This window comes from Podarcis filfolensis (genome assembly GCF_964270895.1).
Source record: "Podarcis filfolensis genome assembly, chromosome: 1".
Taxonomy (NCBI): Eukaryota; Metazoa; Chordata; class Lepidosauria; order Squamata; family Lacertidae; genus Podarcis; species Podarcis filfolensis.
In genome coordinates this window covers 50,917,833-50,936,824 of record NC_139604.1, presented here as the reverse complement: position 1 = coordinate 50,936,824, position 18,992 = coordinate 50,917,833, and the positions used below count along the sequence as shown (strand labels likewise).

At 42.7% G+C, this 18,992-nt stretch overlaps 2 protein-coding genes across 3 annotated transcripts in view; one reads left to right on the top strand and one right to left on the bottom strand.

The window, feature by feature from the left end:
* The first annotated feature begins 83 nt into the window (after positions 1–83).
* Positions 84–10,193, top strand: LOC310746501 (keratin, type I cytoskeletal 18-B-like). Of its 2 annotated transcripts, XM_083580325.1 has the most exons (8): positions 84–656; positions 2,647–2,729; positions 4,199–4,355; positions 5,805–5,969; positions 6,736–6,861; positions 8,145–8,365; positions 9,428–9,456; positions 10,019–10,193. In XM_083580325.1, exons 1-8 carry the CDS (start codon positions 273–275, stop codon positions 10,114–10,116), a joined length of 1,263 nt encoding a protein of 420 aa, XP_083436451.1. In that variant the 5' UTR covers positions 84–272; the 3' UTR covers positions 10,117–10,193. The 2 variants fall into 2 exon arrangements, with proteins under 2 accessions (XP_083436451.1, XP_083436452.1); XM_083580326.1 differs by lacking the exon at positions 9,428–9,456 and having other exon boundaries at positions 97–656.
* An 813-nt stretch (positions 10,194–11,006) lies between these two features.
* ARPC2 (actin related protein 2/3 complex subunit 2) overlaps positions 11,007–18,992 on the bottom strand; it is a 28,913-nt gene continuing 20,927 nt past the window's right edge. Inside the window, exons 7-10 of the mRNA XM_083580355.1 lie at positions 17,029–17,155; positions 15,439–15,539; positions 15,137–15,237; positions 11,007–11,461 (exon numbers count right to left, since the gene is read on the bottom strand). Of these exons, the coding sequence (XP_083436481.1) occupies positions 11,437–11,461; positions 15,137–15,237; positions 15,439–15,539; positions 17,029–17,155 (354 nt within the window). The 3' untranslated portion in view covers positions 11,007–11,436. The remainder of the gene's footprint in view (positions 11,462–15,136; positions 15,238–15,438; positions 15,540–17,028; positions 17,156–18,992) is intronic.

Here is an 18,992-nt window from a genome sequence, read left to right as displayed (position 1 = left end):
TTGCATAGCTCCGCCCCTTTGGTCCTTCTTATTTGAGATTATTACGGTGGTCCAAGACGAGCGCCTGAAAGGCTGCCCAAAGTTTGTGCGAAAGCCCCTCCCTCCAAAAAAAATCCCTCGTGCAAACAAAGGAGGCTTAGGCAAACGGATTCTCTTCTACCAATGTGGCAGCTAGGCTCTCTCCCATTGGCTGGCCGCTACCTGGGCATGCAAATGAGCATCCTGGAGGATATAACGGGCCGGTGCGGGCGCCCAGCGCGCCAGGTGGCGCGATGTCGTTCTATTCTCGTCCGCGCAGCGGCTCCCTGTCCGCGGCCTCGGGGCGCTTCTATCCGGCTTCTTCCGCGGGCTCCGTGCGCGGCAGCTCCAGCGGTTCCGACTCCTGGTTCTCGTTGTCCCGGCTGCACGCGGCGCTCCCGGTGGCGCGGGCCAGCGCGGATGTGGTTCCCGCCTGGCTGGGCCCAGGCCGGCAGCAGGAGGCGCTGCAGGGCTTGAACGAGCGCCTGGCCGGCTACCTGCAGCGGGTGCGCGGGCTGGAGGTGGCCAACCGAGCTCTGGAGGAGGAGATCGCCGCCATCCGAGCGCGCAAGGCCGGCGCCATCGGCCAGAAAGACTGGGAAGCCTGCGAAAGGCCCCTGGCCGAGCTGCGCAAGCAGGTGAGGGGCGCGGCTGAAAGGGACGGGGTGAAACACCTGGCAGGTGGGAAAGGGATGCGAGCGGAGGGGACGCAAAACGCTGGTGGGCTTGGCGAGAGAGGATAGTAGAGCGCCTTTCAGGTGATTCTCCATCTCCAGGTACGGGTGGTCATCTGCAGATCATTCCAGCACTTCATAGGACCCCAACACAGCTACACACACCAAGGCCACGGTTCCTTCCACGCACGTTTTCTTCCCCACTGTGTTCAATGGAACTCGCTGGAAAGCGTGCATTGCTAGCGTTTTGCTGCCCGAGTGTTTGTACTACTGGTAAATCCAGGCAATTCAGGCAAATGAGCAAGAGGGCAAGCGCAAACGATAAAGGCATGGGTAGAAAGGTCAGAAACTGGGCGAGTAGAGTCAGTGGCCAAGGGGACACATTGACCTAATACAGGTTGAAGGCCAAGAGAGAATGGTGGAAAGCAGAACTGGAGGAGAACTGGGGCAAAGGAGCCAGACTCAGCCCTAAACCTATTTGCAATATGGATATATTATTTTCCTATCTTCCAGTGTTTTAAAAGTGCCACAGAGCACTTCATGTACATGGTATTGCCATAATCCATATAAACACCAATGAAAAGCATATGGAATTGCTAAATACTAAATTGGAGGAGATGCACTTTGGATTCTAGAATAAAGTGTTGTGTGCGCGCGTGTGCAGTCTAAATGTTTTCCCAGCTTTTCCAGAAAGCAACCAAGCACCCTCTCCACACCCATATAACTTTTTGGTCCTGTTTTCTCTTGACAGTTTAGCAACAGTCTGGTTAAAAATACAAGCTTATTCCCTCACTCGCTTTCTGTAAGAATTGTATGGAAATAAAACCCCTTCTTGATAGACTTTCTTTTCCTCCTTGTACGGGATGCTTGCATGTCCAAACAAAGGAGGATCCAGACACTCCCCAAATGTGGGGATGTAATAACTTCCTTGGAAAAAATCACCTAATCCTCCCCTATCTAACACCTGCCTCCCCCCGCAAAAAAGAAAGCACAGCTGTAATGTATTCCTTTCATAGTGAGGCATACAACTCCAATTGTTTCCCTGTTGTAAGCTCATATTTGAAAAGCTGAGTGTAGCTGGAAACCCAAGCCCTTGGTTTGGTAGGTGTAGCTTTCTTTTCAGGCTAATATCCTTGGATTACCTGTTTGACCACCTAGTGGAATCTACATTTCTGCCCAACTGGTTTTCAGCATGTTCTTGTAACACCAGGGTTGAAAGGTGCTGAGATGGGCAGCATCTAACCAGGTAGATTCATTCATAGGAAATTTCCCAGAGCTGAGCATTGGCTAGCAGCTCATCAGCTTTTTATAGGTGGTTTGCAAGGGCTAGTCCATCCATAATGCACTAGAGTGGCTCAAAAGGAGGGGTAGTTTGTGTGTTGAGTTATTATGTTCTTATCCCACTGTTCAGACATTGATTCCCAAAGTGGTTCACATCAGTTTAAAAGAGAAAGGAGGAAGGGCTCTCCTGGAACACAATGTTTGACAGGGAACATGATCCAGCTAGGATACACCCAGCCTGTAGAGAAAAAAACAACACATCTTATTGATGTAGTGGTTTATGACAGAACAGGAACACTGAATTGAAGAGTCAGTCATTCAGATTTTCATTACCAACAAGTAATGGTACTCCATCAACACAATGGAGTCTCATAAATGGCCTACTGTGGATAGCACAGAGCAAACATTGCAGCCATCGGTTCCTAGATTTTATTTTGTATAACCAAATGCAATGGTTCAAAGAACATGTCTGCCATGCACATGAAAACAAATATGTTCATTTGCTTTGCAAATACATTTGATTATCCAGACTGCAACCCTCTAGGTGCAGCTGATTTTCAACAGGAGCCGAGAATATGGGATTGATGCAAACCTATTTGAACACGGTGGGATTTTTGCATAGGATTGTGTTGTACATGCATTACTGATATACAACTGCTCCTTCCCATGTCAGGTGGAAGACCTCAATTTGGACAATGTTAAGCTGCTTCTGCAAATCGATAATGCCAGGTTGGCAGCTGATGACTTCAAGCATAAGTAAGTTGTTTTGTTTACAAACCTTTACAAAAACTGTACCATAAAAGCAGGCATGGGGAAAGAGTGTATAATTCTATTCCAGACACCTAAATGCAGTGGCGTAGCGTGGGTTGTCAGCACCCGGGGCAAGGCAAGTAATTTGCACCCCCTAACCCGTGGATTTGCACCCCCTAACCCTAACCCCCAGATGTTGCGCCCAGTGCGGCCGGCCCCCCCTGCACCCCCCACGCTACGCCACTGCCTAAATGTGAGGAGAAATCACAATGAAGTCTCTTGGGGTGTTTGCGTGTTGAATTCCATATGCCAAAGAATATTCAAAAATAAAAACTGGGATCCCTTGAAAATGTTGCTTTCTCACAGGTTCAAAGTGAAACATTCTCACTTTCTAATCAATTAATTTAACACTCTTCAGTGTTAACTGGCTATCACACTTTTAGCGTATGTTACTTTTTGTGGAGTAATTTTGCTAGTGCAGTTCTTGAGGTTCTACACTGAAATTAGTATTTGACACACAACTACAAATTGTTAATGTTTCTTGTCCTTATGATTGCATTGCCTGTAAGAGATACCTGGGTCATGAGGATAGAATCTCTGTTGTATACATGGCTAATTGTCTGTTCCTTTGGGACCTCTATTCATGACCTCTAACCCTGACATCCTTCCTGCACCTTATTTACTCATCTCTTTCTTCAGCTATGCTGCACCTCACGATAAATTCTGTAAATTCGATTATATGTGGCTTGGAGCCACCATGTCCCAGGTTCACTCCCTGGCATCTCTAGGGAGGGGCTAGGGATGTCTCCTGCTTAAAACACCAGGAAGTTGCTGACAGCCAGTGTCGCTAAATGGACCAGTGGTCTGACTCAATAGGAGAGGAGTGGTCTTTGTTGGATTCTTGTTCCTTGTCAGTTTTATATTGATTGATTGGTGTTTTTATTCTTTGTAGTTTGCTTTTATCACATGAACTGCTTTTAGATTTCATAGCTGAATGATGGGATAGAAATTTAACATTTGCTTTAAAACATACACATATAAGCCATATGACTATGTGAACCTGTGAGCCTTCTTTATCTGTCTGTCTGTCTATCTATCTATCTATCTATCTATCTAGGAAAGTGGCAGTCAGGAAAGGTTTGAAAAGCTGCTGCTAAATTTTTGAGTGAGACATGCGTCTAATCCTACACTCAACCAGAGCCAGAAGAGACAACAGAGTACCAGGGAGACAACAGAGTACCAGCTATATCTCAATGGCCATGAAAATAGATTAAAATATTAAAATACTAATATCAATATTTAAATAAAGTTAACCCTCACCCCCAAATGTGGAGGTGGTCTGGGAAAATACCTGAGCATGATTTACACCCGGGTCTAAAAGGTGAAGTGAAAGTCTGTTCCATTACTTGCACTTGGTTTCAGCCTTGCAACTTGTTTGTTCATTTGTTTCTTGTTTCCTCCTTCCCTTCTTCCAGACTGGATGCAGAGCAGGCTATGTGTGACAGTGTGCAAAAGGACACACATGGGTTGCGCAAAATGATCGATGACACCAACTATTCCCGCTTGAAGTTGGAAGGGGAACTGGAGTCCCTCAGAGAGGAGCTGGCTCACTTGTGCAAAAGCCACCATGAGGTAACAGTATGGCGAGGGCTGCGTCTGAACCCACCCGTGTGTCCATCCCCAGGTATTCAACACACAGCTCTGAGAGGATTGGAATATTTCCCATGTAGTCAGTATGTGTGTCCATAGTAAATATATGCTTGCCCTTATCCTTATTATTATTATTATTATTATTATTATTATTATTATTATTATTTATTATTTATAGCCAATAATGACATTCACACACACACCAGAGGAATAAAGAAAGCTTACACGGAATGAAAGATGCTGCTTCAGGCTACAACTATGCAGGCAACAAGCCCTACGGTTCATACACACCTTAATTATGAGGGTAAAATAAAGGCCCTACCTAAACATGGAGAGTGAGTACACCTGATCTGGTCATAAGCGGAGCACAAGTTGGGGATAGATAACTGTACCTTCCGTGAGAGTTAAGATCTCCCCTTCAGGATCCTATGTCAGCAAGCCAATAGTATCTCTCCCCCAAGCCGTGATTAAGCAAAGCACAAGGATGATCCTTGAGACTGTAGAGCAAAAAGGAGGGCCTGTTGTGTGAGCTACCTGACCACTGAAAATCTGGGGTTCAAATACTATTTTGAGCCAAGTGAGTGAGTGAATAATCTGACACCTTAAACCCTTTGATGCATTGTTTATTTCATGCAAGTTTGCCATTGTGTCCTGAGATAAGTTTGAAACTGAGTGGTCACATTAGTTGGGGATAACCAACAAGTTACCTATACATTTCCTGAATAATTTACATTTGAAAGAAGATTTTGTTGCCCATGTGCAATCCAGTTCCTTCTTATGGAAGGGTGATGATTAAACTTTTCTGGAAACTAGAGATCAGTATGCTGATCTTTACAGTAAAACTGTCTGCTACCCCTATTAGGTCATGTCTAAGGTAGGAGCTGGTACCAGAGTTGTGCATAGTTTGTTGAGGGGTATATTTTATATTAAAGCTATGACAGCTGCACTGATGTGCCATGATTTGCAGTAATAAACCATGTAAAAAGTCCAGACTAGCATCCATTGTTACAACAGATACAGCTGAGAAATATCTCACGCTGCAGACAGTTATTATTAATAGCATTATTATTATTATTAGTAGTAGTAGTAATAGTAGTAGTAGTAGTAGACCACCCTTTATGCATAAATCTCAGGGCTTTTCACAATTTAAAATTCCAATATAAAAAGCACGTAATACATAATAAAAATAAGAATAATAAGTAAGATCTCTAGATCCCATGGAATCATGTTCTGAGAAAAATGTGTGGGGACATCCGGCAGTGAAGTGCTTATGATTTAAACTCTTAAAATAGAAGGGAGATGAGACAGTAGTAAACAATAGGAAAGTGTACATATACTTCAGGCTTCTCTGTGGAGACAAATGCTTCCCCCCAAAGGCCATATTGACCTCTGCCCCCTAACAGGCTTTCTCCCTTTCTGCATGGTCTGCAGGAAGTAGAGGCTCTCAATGCTCTGATCGCCAAATCTGACATAACGGTGCAGGTGGATAATCCACAGAAACATGACCTGAGTGAGACCATCGCTGAGATCCGCAACCAGTATGAGAAAATGGCTGAGCAGAGCCGTTCGGAGGCTGAGGACTTGTACAAAACCAAGGTGAGGAGGGTGCTAGGGAAGGGGAAGAGCAGGGACGGGACAGAAAATGGGTTGAGTTCACATTTAAAGGCAAATCTACCTAATTCACTTTCCCCCCAAAACAATACGCAAACTTGAAACCCAGCTACTGTTCAGAATTCACACTTCTCTGAATTTTGCAGTGCCATTCTCCAGCCAAGCAGGAATGCATATACAGTGGAACCTCGGTTTTCGAGCGTCTAGGAAGCCGAACAATTCGGAACCCGAACGCCGAAAACCTGGAAGCGAATGCTTGTTTTCGAACGTGCCTCGGAAGTCGAATGGCTTCCGAGGCGCATTTCTACATTTTCCCAATGGAATTTGCCGATCGCCCATTGAACCTCGGTTGTCAAATGTTTCAGAAGTTGAACGGTCTTCTGGAATGGATTATGTTTGACAACCAAGGTTCCACTGTACTAAGGTAAAGTATGCATTCAATGGCAGGTAGCAGTGGAAAGAACGTACCGAAAATCATTGTATTTGGGGAGGCTGCTTTGCAAAAATGAGTATATTAGGTGAACTTGCCTACAAACGTGTGTATTAGGAGTAACTCACTAAAATGCTGATGCATTTTTTCACGGGGACCTTTAAAAAACAATAATCACAAAATGACATGGAAATGTGGAGAACTGATGATTGGAAAATTGAAAAACTGTGGGAAACCAACAAGATTGCTTCATCCCTAGGAGGGAGCATGGCTCTCTGCCCCACTCTAACTTCCCTTTGCCATTACTGTTCGCCCTTGCAGTTTGATTCCATGTCTCAAGAAGCAGATGTGCATGCCCAGGCGCTGGAAGAAGCCAAAAGCGAGTTGACAGAGCTTCGTCGGCAGCTCCAGGGAATAGAGATTGAACGCCAGACTCTGCAGAAAACGGTAGGAAGAGGGGTGCCCCCTTTCCTTCCCATTATAGGCCATAAGAGGCTCTCTTGAGCAGTGAATAACTTCTTCCTGCAAATTATAAACATGCAACAGGCAGTGAAGAAGTACCACTACTTATTTTATAGCAGGAGTGTCATCTCCTGGCATGCTCTTTGTCAATCATCTGCGTATCAAAATTATTCATTTATTATTCAAGTTCTATCCCACCTTCCTTGCAAAGAGCTCAAGCTGGCATCCATGGCTCTCCCCACCTCCCCATTTTATTCTCACAACAATCCTGTGGGGTAGGTTAGGTTGAGAGTTGGGAACTGGCCCAAGGCCACCCAGGGTCTTAATTCAGCACTTGTAACCAATACACCCCCAGTGACTCTAGATAGAGTTTTTCCTCAGAGATGAAATCCATCAAATAAGAGGTCTGTTACATCAGAATGCACAGCTAAGGGTTGAACTTAGAATTAAAGGAACTGACCCCCAAAGCAAAATACCTTTATTATGACCAATCAACTTGGAGTGAAGAGTGAAGTGAGAAAGATTGCTTTGACCAATGCCTTATCAAGCACCCAGAGCTGGCTTGAGATCTGTTGCTGCTAAAGAGAGAGGTTGTGATGACCCCGCTCACCCCCATTCTATGTATAGAAGCTGACCTGACTTCAACACTAGCAATGGCTCATGGTCCTTCACATCAGAGGGCAGCCGGCTAGCTAAGGGGTGCTGGACCAGTGATGCACTGCACACAGTTCTGTCCTCCATATCCATTTTCTAGGACAGCCACTGCACCCTATGCAAGTTGAGTCAGCCCAGGCTTCTCACACCTGTGGTTGCTGGGCTCCAGGAGTGACAGATGCTACTGTAAGAAAGGACACACACTTTTGCTCCAAGCTGGCTTAGAATCGCTGGGCAGCTTCGCCGGGCAGCTTCCTCCCGGCACGGAGCGGAGCCCGCCACCCACTGCAGCCATACCTGGCATATAAGACGACCCCCAACTTTTTAACCTCTTTTCTGGGGTTAAAAAGTCGTCTTATATACCGGAATCTACGGTACTCTTAAAGCTCTGCTCAGCTTTAGAAGCTGTTTTTTGTGAGTCAACACACATGAGGGTACTACTGTTGAAAAAACAAATCTAAAACTCATTAAACTAAGAGAGCTGCTCTTACAGAATTTGTGGAGTCCTGGCCAATATCCACTCATTTTTGTTGTTGCTATATGCCTAATTCTGTATAAAAGTTAGGGTATCAAATTTTGTTCACTGCATAAGCCCAAACCATTTTGTGATGCAGATAGACACGCTGGAGAACACCTTGAAGAACACAGGAGAGCACTATCAAAATGAAATGACCAATCTCAACCATATCATCGCCAAGCTGCAAGATGAGCTGGCAGCCTGCCGCGCTGACTTGGAGAGGCAGGCCCGAGACTATGAGGCCCTGCTAGACCTGAAGACCAAGCTAGAGAACGAGATTGAACACTACCGTAGCTTGATCGAGGGGGCAACAGACAGGTAACGAAGGGTTATGCCCCTGACTTCCTTCCTTGTACTTCTTGGTCATATGCCTGTTGAATGTCCCTGGAGTTCTTCCACCAGGCTCACTTTCCCTTCCCCAGCCTACATTTGACAGGAAGCTGCAGCCATTCCTGGCTCCCTGGTTGGTTTTTCCTGTATGATCCATGCTACCAAGTTTGATTCACAATATGACATTGGTAGGGGGGCATGTTTTCAGAAATCTACATCTGCTAGTTTTCCAGCCACTCCATCCAGTCAAAATTCTCTGTGATCTATCCATAGGAAATAATTTTTCTAGCACTGCATGTATCTGAAAATACTTGCTTCCTAATAAAAATATACCAGGAGCTACCTTCATATTGGGCATAGCATCAAGTTACAAGATTATAAAGAAAGGAGGATAGGATTATTAATCATTTGTGCTTTGCTGTTCTTCCCTAGATCAGGGTAGTAAAAGATTAAGTAAATCTACATCCTAATTAGGTCTGAACCCTCGCAACCTTCAGTTCTATAGCTAGAGCTGCAACCAGTACATGACTGACTTAGCTGTCTCTGAGCTGACTGCCTTGTGGGACAGAGGACCCAACTCAGTTTCTGCTTTTTCATGAATTGGGGAGACCATTAGCTAAGACAGGTGGTTTTAAGGTATAGAATGGGAAGGCACTTGCATCTTTCAGAACAGCATAAAGGGGAAAACCCACTGGTTCTGTTTCTCTTATCATTGTAGCCATGTGATGTGATAAGGTGTCTACTAGTGAAATTTTGTCTCTAAAACCATTACTAAAGCTGCAGGAGCCCAAATGGCATCTGATGCTGGCAGCCTCGTTTTTGTCAGGCTACGGAGTGATAGAAAGGTTGCTAACAGTCATTTAAGTCCCTTGAGTAACCCCACTGACTTTGGAGGAAACAAGGCAGCAGATGGGAAATATGGCTGTAGAAGCTAATGCAATGCGTTCGATGGCACAGGTGTGTAAGCAAATCAGTAGCAGGAAGCCCTCACGGTAAGCAAATTGTCCTAGGATGAAGCAAACAAACTGCTGCCATGTTTTGTATTTTCAGAGGGGAGTTGCAGAACTCAGGCAAAGCAGGTAAGTTCTCCTCTATGATGTAGCAGTAGACATAGAACAGTGCTGCCTGCTTCTGCATGTCTGTGTCTGCCTGAAACCTGCTTGTTGTTCTCCCGGCCTCACAGTTCAAACACTCTCCCAGGCTTTGTTGTTTGCTTTTCTACCAACAGGACTCTTTTGGCTGTGGCTTGGTGTGAAAAACTCTAAACTGAGTAAATTGTTCAACGTGCACAGGGGCTCCAAGCACAGTGCTGTATCAAGCCAGTTGGCTGTACCCAAGTATCTTCAGGAAGTCAGTTTTATGCATCGGAGGATGTAATGCACACATACAAAGCTTGAACTCATATTTACCAGTGTGTACCCTAGGAACCAGCCCTGTTTCTCATTGACAAGCAGCAGTTGCAGTCTCAATTGAAAGCTGCACAGGTGTCCTCAAGGTGGAGGTTGCATTTAGCAGCGTCAAAAGGCAGTCTTCAGACTTTTTACTTTTTTAAAAAAGCAAGTTTTTGATCTCTGATCTAGTCTCCCGAGTCCATCCTAGGCTTCGCACTCTAACCAGTTACTCTTTATTCCTCTTTTGCAGACACCAGGAGACAGACCATTAAGAAGGTGGTGGTCACCACACAAGAAATTGTGGATGGGCGAGTGGTGACTCAGAGATCTGAGGAAGTGATTCAGTAGGCTTGTCCAGAGTGATGTTTGCTAATCCCTGTATCAAGTTCCTTTTACTGCTGAATAAAAGAAACAATGTTTAGCAACTCTGGACATCCTGTCATGACATTTGCTTGCACAGCTTAATGTGATTAGTCAAAATCTATATTAAAAGACAACCTGGAATACAGAGGTTGGACCCTGCATAAACCACATTAGCATTAGAGTGAACAAGTGCTGCTGTCCCTCATCTACTAGGCTAGAGCCCCATATGGCAGCAATGGAGAACAGGCAAGTGCACATTTACTAATTCCTGAAAAGCTGAAAGCAGAAGGTATTTTATACTTCTTTTCAGAGGACTGTTGCTTCCCCACCACATCAGAAGTACCAGCAGTGAGGGTCTATGCTATCAGAACTGTCAAACACTATGGTAGACTTTCTCATATAATTCATTGCTGATTTTAACTACTTAAACCTTGGCAACACAGGCTTGCTACATGACCTACTAGAGTCCTCAAATCACATTTCACACACATCACCTCTCATGAGAATACAGCCCTAGTGGTGTATCAGCAGAGTTCTCCATTAGGAGTATTGAAAGACCTGTATTTGCTAAAAGAATGGGGAGTGAAATCAGCAGACTTGACCCTTCCCATGCCCAGAAATTATCCTGATCCTAGGAAGAGGAGAAAGTAAAATTCAAAAGAAAACATTGCTGCTCTTAATCTGCCAGGGTCATTTCCCCCTTCCTTTCAAACTATAAAATTTTCTTTTCAAGTGCGTCTGTCACACATTAGCCAGAAGCTGCTGAAAAGTCTGGGCATCTTATTTATAGCCTTTCCCATATGCCTTTTCTGAATTTGTACAAGAATAAATTAATAATGCACATCTAAAAATGAATACTCACAAACCATGATTGGTAAGATAGAAAGATCTCCTTTATTAATGAACCCCAACAATATTTCTTCAGATACAGGAGTTGTGAACTCAAAATACTCAGAAGAAAAACAAGTTAATATTGCATTATTCTCATAAGAAATACTGCAACTCATTACCGGTAAACATATTGCAAAGCAAAACAGCTTGAAAAAGGGGAGGGGGGAAAAGAAAGAAAGAAAGAAAAGTTGATCAAAATGGAATTAAGGTTTGTTTTTCTGTTTGAACTATTAAGTCCTTGCAAGCACAGCTCGATTCCGCAGATCAATTCCCAAACTTGTGTAGAAAACATAACCCGATTGGATTTATTTCCTTAAGAGCCCAGAGAGGTGCAATGTTAAAAAGCTACGATTATCAGGTAGCAAGTGCTCCAGCCTTCTGCCACAGTTGTCTGACTTCACCTCGCCTCAGGCGTTAACGGGATGAAAAGGTCTTCCCCCTGGCAGAAAATCAGAGGGCAAAGATCAGGTTGACTCCAGTACATTGTCACTACATCATTACACTCCTTCCTGACTTCATAGCATAGATACCTACTACTTTTCCCATACAAGTGACCCAGGTGTCTCATTGCTCATTGTCCTGCACCACTAATGACAACAATTCTAATCCCAAGCTTCAGAATGAAGAATGCAAGACTGATTTTGTGGATGAATTCACCACAACTGAGTTTTTCCTGCTTGCAGATTCCTGGGTATACCACATTATCCAGAAAAAAATCCAGCGCTTGCTAAACTCTATAAACTCACAGATCAAGGGAAAGGGGGCTACAAATAATGCACTGAAAGGATCTCCTCCTACTACACAGAATTGGTCTTGGATTCAGAAGCTGATACCACACATGCTGTTTCATTGTTTGTCTGTTTAACATCCACCAAAGCAGCAACTGGGAAACTATCAGGTTCTTGCTTCTGCACAGACACACAATAATCATACACCCTTAGCACACAACCAACTATATCTCTAAACACACACGAAGACTGTCTTCTCTCTCCTTTCAAGCGCCTCACTCAGTGGGCCGCATTAGGGATGAACACTGGGGCCTTTTCACTCCTCAGCTGACCTATGCAGAGCAACAGAGCAACAGGGGTGGGGAGCTAGATTGGGAAACCTGGAGGTCTGGACTAGGGTCAAGGCCCAGAGGATCCCTATCCCTGCTGCAGAGCATGAACTCAGAAAAAGTCAAAGGGCAGTCCTGGAAATCAGGGATTACACTCCATGCCCTACCCGCAGCAGTTTAAGTTGAATATTAAAATTTGTTGATTTGTGAAGAAAGCCTCTCAGGACTTTTGTCAGATCCTAACAGGGCTACGGAAGTGAAATAGCCAGGTGAGTGGAAAGAAGAAACAGTCCCAAGGAAAGAAGATTGACAACAAAAGTTGCTGGAGTATGAAGAAATGGTGAAACTTACCAGAAGATTAAGAAATCAAGAAGAGAGACAATTTAATAAAGACTATTTGAAAAATTATTGTAAACAGCTTAAATCATTAGCAGGATTGACACAACAACGTGCAGTGAAAATAAACTAAATAGAATATAACGAATGAAGAGTAAAATAGATCTGAACTGGAAATGCAGTGGCAATAGATATAAAATATGTAACCGCAGGGGGGGTTGATATTAATATTCAGTGCTTTAAATTGGATGTGTAAATTTATTGCTGTCATAATATTTATAAAGGACACAGGTGGCGCTGTGGGTTAAACCACAGAGCCTAGGACTTGCCGATCAGAAGGTCGGCGGTTTGAATCCCTGCCACGGGGTGAGCTCCCGTTGCTCGGTCCCTGCTCCTGCCAACCTAGCAGCTCGAAAGCACGTCAAAGTGCAAGTAGATAAATAGGTACCGCTCCGGCGGGAAGGTAAACGGCGTTTCCGTGCGCTGCTCTGGTTCGCCAGAAGCGGCTTAGTCATGCTGGCCACATGACCCGGAAGCTGTACGCCGGCTCCCTCAGCCAATAAAGCGAGATGAGCACCGCAACCCCAGAGTTGGTCACGACTGGACCTAATGGTCAGGGGTCCCTTTACCTTTACCTTAATATTTATAAAGTGAGAAATATATATATATTTAAATGAAATAGCCAGGTGCTATATCATGCAGTAAGATAGATGAAGCACAGAAAGTAAAGAAAGGGGATGTTGAACAGCTGCAAGCACCAGTTTGTTCCTAAGGGGTCACAACCTCCCATCAGCACAGAAAGCAGCTATCCCTGCTCCTTTAAAGATAAATAAATTTTCATACAAAAGCCAAAGGCTGTGCAACACAGAACCGGAGCTACTAAGAAGGAAATCAGATACCTCTTTAAAGAGATGTTATGTGCTCTGATTCCGGGTACGGCATGAGTCATCCTTTAACATTCTTAATCACAGCTGTGCATTATTCTAGCCTTTGGGGTTGACCGCAGGAGCCTGTTTGGTTTAATCCACCACCCCCCCCAGGAGGCCTAAATTCAAGCTTATTATCTTAATTTTACCAGCTCTGCCCAACCCCCACACTATGGTGCCTCAGCACAGTAAGAAAATCAGACTGAAAACTGGCTGTAAGATTAGCAATTTGCCCCAGGTCAGAGAAGAAACATCCTGCAAGGTTAGCAGCATTCTGCTATATGGCCCATCACAGTCATTCAATCTTCTCACAAACTTGCTTGCCTCCCTTGTCTCACAAGCTGAAAAACGTGCTGAGCTAACCTGTCAGCTTCTTCACTAGTCCTATCCATAATCTCCCATTTTATCCACAACTACACCACTGGCCCCCCTGGACGTCATTGCTTGGTAAAAGGAATCACCAATAAAAGACTTGGCAAAGAGGGTCTTAGAAAAGTAGAATATAAGCACCAACAAGGAATGAATTTGTAATCTGATCCCTGAAGTGCCAGGGGCATCGACCATCAATTCATACGTTTTCCCCTCCAAATAGATCAGGTATGCTATGCTAGAAGGGCTCTTAAGAGCAATATATATACCCTCCACAACCAGTGTGACCAGCAAGTTTATTCCCAGCTTATCTTGCTTGCTTATCTCACCCCACCCTGTCAATAAAATAGCAGTATACAGTGGATTAGTTTCCATTCTCTTGTCCAGGGAAAAGAAAGCACCCCACTCATTAAATACCAGTGATATTCTGACTTGCCCTATGCAGCTCTTTAGTCCTGTAGAGTACAAAACTCATCTCAGGTTTATACTAGAGAAGTACTAACTACCCTGAACTGAAAGCCCTTCAAAGTGTTGAAAGTTAAAAAAATAAAAATCACTGCCTCCATAGAATCAGCATTGCAAAGCTGAATTGCTGATTTCAGTTCCTCATGTTAACCACACAGTTCTTCATGCCTGGTTACAGCAAACCAAGGAGAGAGAATATTAAGAACAAAAACAAATTACAGATGCAGCTTCTAGCCTACACTTCTATTTTTGAGCCCAAGGATGCAGTAGCTAACCTTCCGACAGAACCAATCAGTGGCAGCTGGGATCTATCTCTTGCTAATGTACTTGCCAAAGAGGTTGCATTCCAAGCAAGTGATAATAATGAGTTTGCTTCTAACATTCCTCATCCTTCTCATTCAACATTAGCCACTGATTCCCCTTAGCATCATGGCCACTTTTTTCTCCACTATATAGACCCGAGCTTTGAAACTATTTTTTTTAGTTTGCCTCCATCCCATTCCTGTCTGCTGCATGGTGTGAATTAGGGCAATGCCTTGCCTTTCGCATGGAACTGCTCACAAGGATTTGCAGAAAACTTTATCAGATAATATGGCTGGATTAATTAATCTTTATGGTCAGGCCTCAACTTTTGAGACATTGATTATATCTGATCACATCTCTGCTTAATAGCCAAAATATGATGAGCTTCCTGCACTTCCACACAGCCCCTTTGCATGATGGGTGAAAAAAAGTTCAAGAAGCTGCAGTTAAAGACTTGCTATTACTCAAAGCAGGAAACTATAGGGACTTCTCAACAAGCCAGGATATTACACAAAGTACTATCAAATCAATCTGTGTATTGCCATTATTTAAACAGCAATACAAGGTAGTCTTTTGTTCCTCCTCAGGTGTGAGCTATAGCAACAATAAAACAAGAAAGACACAAGCAGAAGGAAGAAACTGTTCCTCTGATACTCACGTGATTGTTTTCATTTCCTTCTTTTCTGCATCTGGCCGGGCACGATTCAGCACTTTGAGGAAATCTGATGTTTTTGCTCTCATGCGCGTGTGAATGTAAGCCTGCACATAGGTCAAAATACAAAAGGCAGCTAAGCAGATCTATCTTAGTACTTTGAATTTCAAATTTCATCTAAGCACTCTAAAGGATCTACATGCCAGAATGGAGAAGATGAAAGTCAGGAATCATTTTAGGCATATGAAAGAGAAGTTTTGCATAGCTTCTTCAGAAAAAAAGATTCTATAATAACACTCTTCCTGTACCTTGGAGCATTTGATGTGATAGTGCAGGTAGTCCCGGAATGTGTGAATCAAATTGATGGTGTTGTCCCTGGCAGCAGCACTGGTGTGGCGGGGGAACAGCACTGCAAAGGAGAAGGCAACAGAAAATAGTTACTCTCTACCAAGCACTAACAAAGCTATGAGGGAACTCACTAGTCCCGGGCCAGAGATACATTCAAAAGGCCAACAGCATGTACAGTTATGAATGTGCAGCATTTGCACAGAAGGGCTATAATAAGTCCTTATCCATGCTGCACACCAGGATTAAGCTTGTCTTAATGGGATGCCTTTAGGGCATCGTCTTTGGAATCAACAACTCCAACTCAAGAACTCAACCTAGTATTTGATCAGGCTTAGCTATGCCACTCAGTCCCACAAAATGCTGGCATCAGTGACAAACTTGCTCATCTGAATCTTTCCTAATGGTCCTTCCCTGAGCGCTTCTTGTACAGCTTTCAGTGATCACCACTTTATTCCTCCCAGGCAGCTAGATAAACCAAACAATGAGCTTTGCACCCTCACAGGCTCTTTAGTGTGTGAATAAAGAAGAGGCATTATGCAGCCTTTCACTATTTAGGGACAAAATATAGTTCTCACTGATCCAGAGCCAGAAAATATTATTCACAAGGAACTATTTGCAGATATGATATTTAGTACTTATTTTATCTGTATCCAAATGTGTTGAAATGCCTCTCAATTAACAGACTCTACAGTTGCCTTCTCTATTTCTAAGATTCATCACAAACAATTATTGGCAGTTTCTCTTCCTTAACACAATTTGCTAAAGTAAGAGAGCACCTGGGAGAAGGCAACTGCCAAGACTGAGTTTCTTATCCCCTTTGTCATAGAGAATAAATGTTCAGGAGATGACAAGATACATTAATATTCCAAAGCAAAGTCCTGCCAGTGACAAGTTTCTTAGACATCCAGAGGCTTCTGTGGGAAAAGTTTTCGTTAACTGTTCCAAGGATGAAGACCACTGTCTTGTTGACAGTAGTGCAGAATATGAGAAGAGTCTGATGGATCAGGCCAATGGCCATCTGGTCCAACATCCTGTTCTCACAGTGGCGAAACAGACGCCTGTGGGAAGCCTGCAAGCAGGACAAGAGCACAGCAGCACTCCACCCACCTGCAATTCTCAACAACTGGTATTCAGAAGCATTCCTGCCTCCAACCATGGTGCGCCAGATGTTATAAGCCAAAAGTGACAAGGAGCAGTCAAGTGGGCCATTCCATGTGACTGGCCTACAGAGTGATGGCGTCGGCCCTTTATAACTCCCTCCCGTTGCACATCAGGCAGGCACTATCTTATTGTACTTGAAAGAAGACCTTTCTTTTTCAATGAGCCAAAGTAGAGATTTTTATCCCAACTGGTTATCTGTACTAGATTTGGAATTATTTTTATATATGAAATTGTTTTATTGATGCCTTTATTGTGAAATTGCTTTGAGGTGCATCATAGGAAGCTATGCATAAGTGAAATAACTCTTAAAAGAGATACTAAGCAGGATTGCAATGGGAAAATAGCTTTCAACTTGGCTGGTCACCTAGATGAGAGCAGCACCCACTTACCGAAGGTAATGTATCCAATATTATCTCCTACAGCTGCATCTGTATCTTTTAGCTCCAAAGGGGGCTCCCTGTGGCTGAAGAGCACTTGGGGGGCTGTGTGGCTGGCACGACGACCCTCCTTAAACTCCTAGGACAAGACAGGATGAGAGATAATGTTAATATGGGTCTTTTTAAGTGCGATTAGACAAAATAGATCAATAAAAGGGGGGACAGTAGGTCAGAATGAATATAAAGTTAAAGCCTTTGCTGATGATCTGGTAATAACGATTGAAGAACCAATGGAAAGTGTAAAAGAAGTATTGGAGGAGATTGAACAGTTTGGAAATGTGGCTGGGTTTAGATTGAATAAGAAAAAAACAACAACTAAAATAATTACTAAAAATATGGATCAAAGTATGACAGAAAATTGTGAGGAGGTCAAGGATACAAGCATATGAATTTGAGGATATTGAGAAAAATGGATTTGTCTAGCTTTTTAACTTCTTTTTTTTCTTAATTAGCTGTTTTTTGTGTATTTTTTGTGTATTTTTTTGTATTGTCTATTTTTATCTGTGGTTTCTTTTTTTTATTCTGTAAATTTTTACTTTTTTCTTTTGTAAAACTTTAATAAAAATTTATTTAAAAAAACAAAAAAAAAACAAAGTATGACAGAAATAAGGCAACAACAAACAGAGATAGAGGTGGTGAAAAAGGTAAAATACCTGGGAATCTGGTTAACTCCTAAAAATATTGACCTGTTTCAGAATAACTATATACCGGTTTGGAAGGGAATAAGGAATGATCTGGAGGTGTGGGGTGGAATGAAACTGTCTTTTTGGGGTAGAATTTCTACGATAAAGATGAGCGTGCTCCCAAAGATGTTATTTCTATTTCAGACTATCCCCATTATAAAGGGGGGTAGGGATTTTCAAAGAGTGGCAAAGAGTGATTTCAAGGTATATCTGGCAGGGTAAGAAGCCAAGAATAAAATATAAGTTATTAACGGATGCGAAAGAAAGAGGAGGCTTTGCCCTACCAGATTTGAAATTATATTATGAAGCAGCATGCCTATGTTGGTTAAAGGAATGGATAAAATTAGAAAATAAGGAGTTATTAGATCTGGAAGGCTTTGATAACAGATTTGGATGGCATGCATATTTATGGTGTGAGAAGAAGAAAATTCACAAAGGTTTTGGGAACCACATCTTCCGGAGTTCGTTAATAGAAATATGGGACAGGTATAAAAATCTATTGAAACCAAGAGTTCCACACTGGCTATCTCCGTTGGAGGTTATGAGTGTAAAGAAAATTAACATGAGAGGTAAATGGATTACATATGGTGAAATGGTAATTAAAGAAGGAGGAAAATGGAAACTAAAATCATATGAACAAGTTAAAGAACATGTATATGATTGGTTGCATTATTTCCAGGTTAATGAAATGTTTAAAAAAGATATAAAAGAAAGTGGTTATGTAGAAAAAGATTCAAAGTTTCAAACAGATATAATAAATAATGAATGTAAAATTTTGTCAAAAATGTATAAGATATTGTTGGAATGGTATACGAAAGATGAAGAGGTTAAATCGGTAATGATACAATGGGCCAAAGATTTTGGGTATAATATTCAATTTGATGATTGGGAAAAACTCTGGAAATAAAATTTAAAATTTACTGCATGTACGGCGTTGAAGGAAAATGTCATGAAAATGTTTTATAGATGGTACATCACACCGGTAAAATTAGCAAAAATGTATAAGACATGTAATAAGTGTTGGAAATGTAAAGAAAAAGAAGGAACGTTTTATCATATGTGGTGGGAATGTAAGAAAGTGAAGTTTCGGGGAAGCGATATATAATGAATTGAAAAAGATGTTAAAATATACTTTTGTAAAGAAACCAGTAGCTTTTCTTTTAGGGATTACAGGAAAGGAAATAAGAAGAAAGGATTGTAAACTTTTTCAGTATGCAGTTACAGCAGCAAGAA

Coding starts and splice junctions, on each gene's coding strand:
- LOC310746501 (XM_083580325.1), top strand. CDS start 273: ATGTCGTTCTATTCTCGTCCGCGCAGCGGCTCCCTGTCCGCGGCCTCG. Junction 4,356..5,804: donor TGTGCAAAAGCCACCATGAG/GTAACAGTATGG, acceptor CATGGTCTGCAG/GAAGTAGAGGCTCTCAATGC. Junction 9,457..10,018: donor GCAGAACTCAGGCAAAGCAG/GTAAGTTCTCCT, acceptor CCTCTTTTGCAG/ACACCAGGAGACAGACCATT.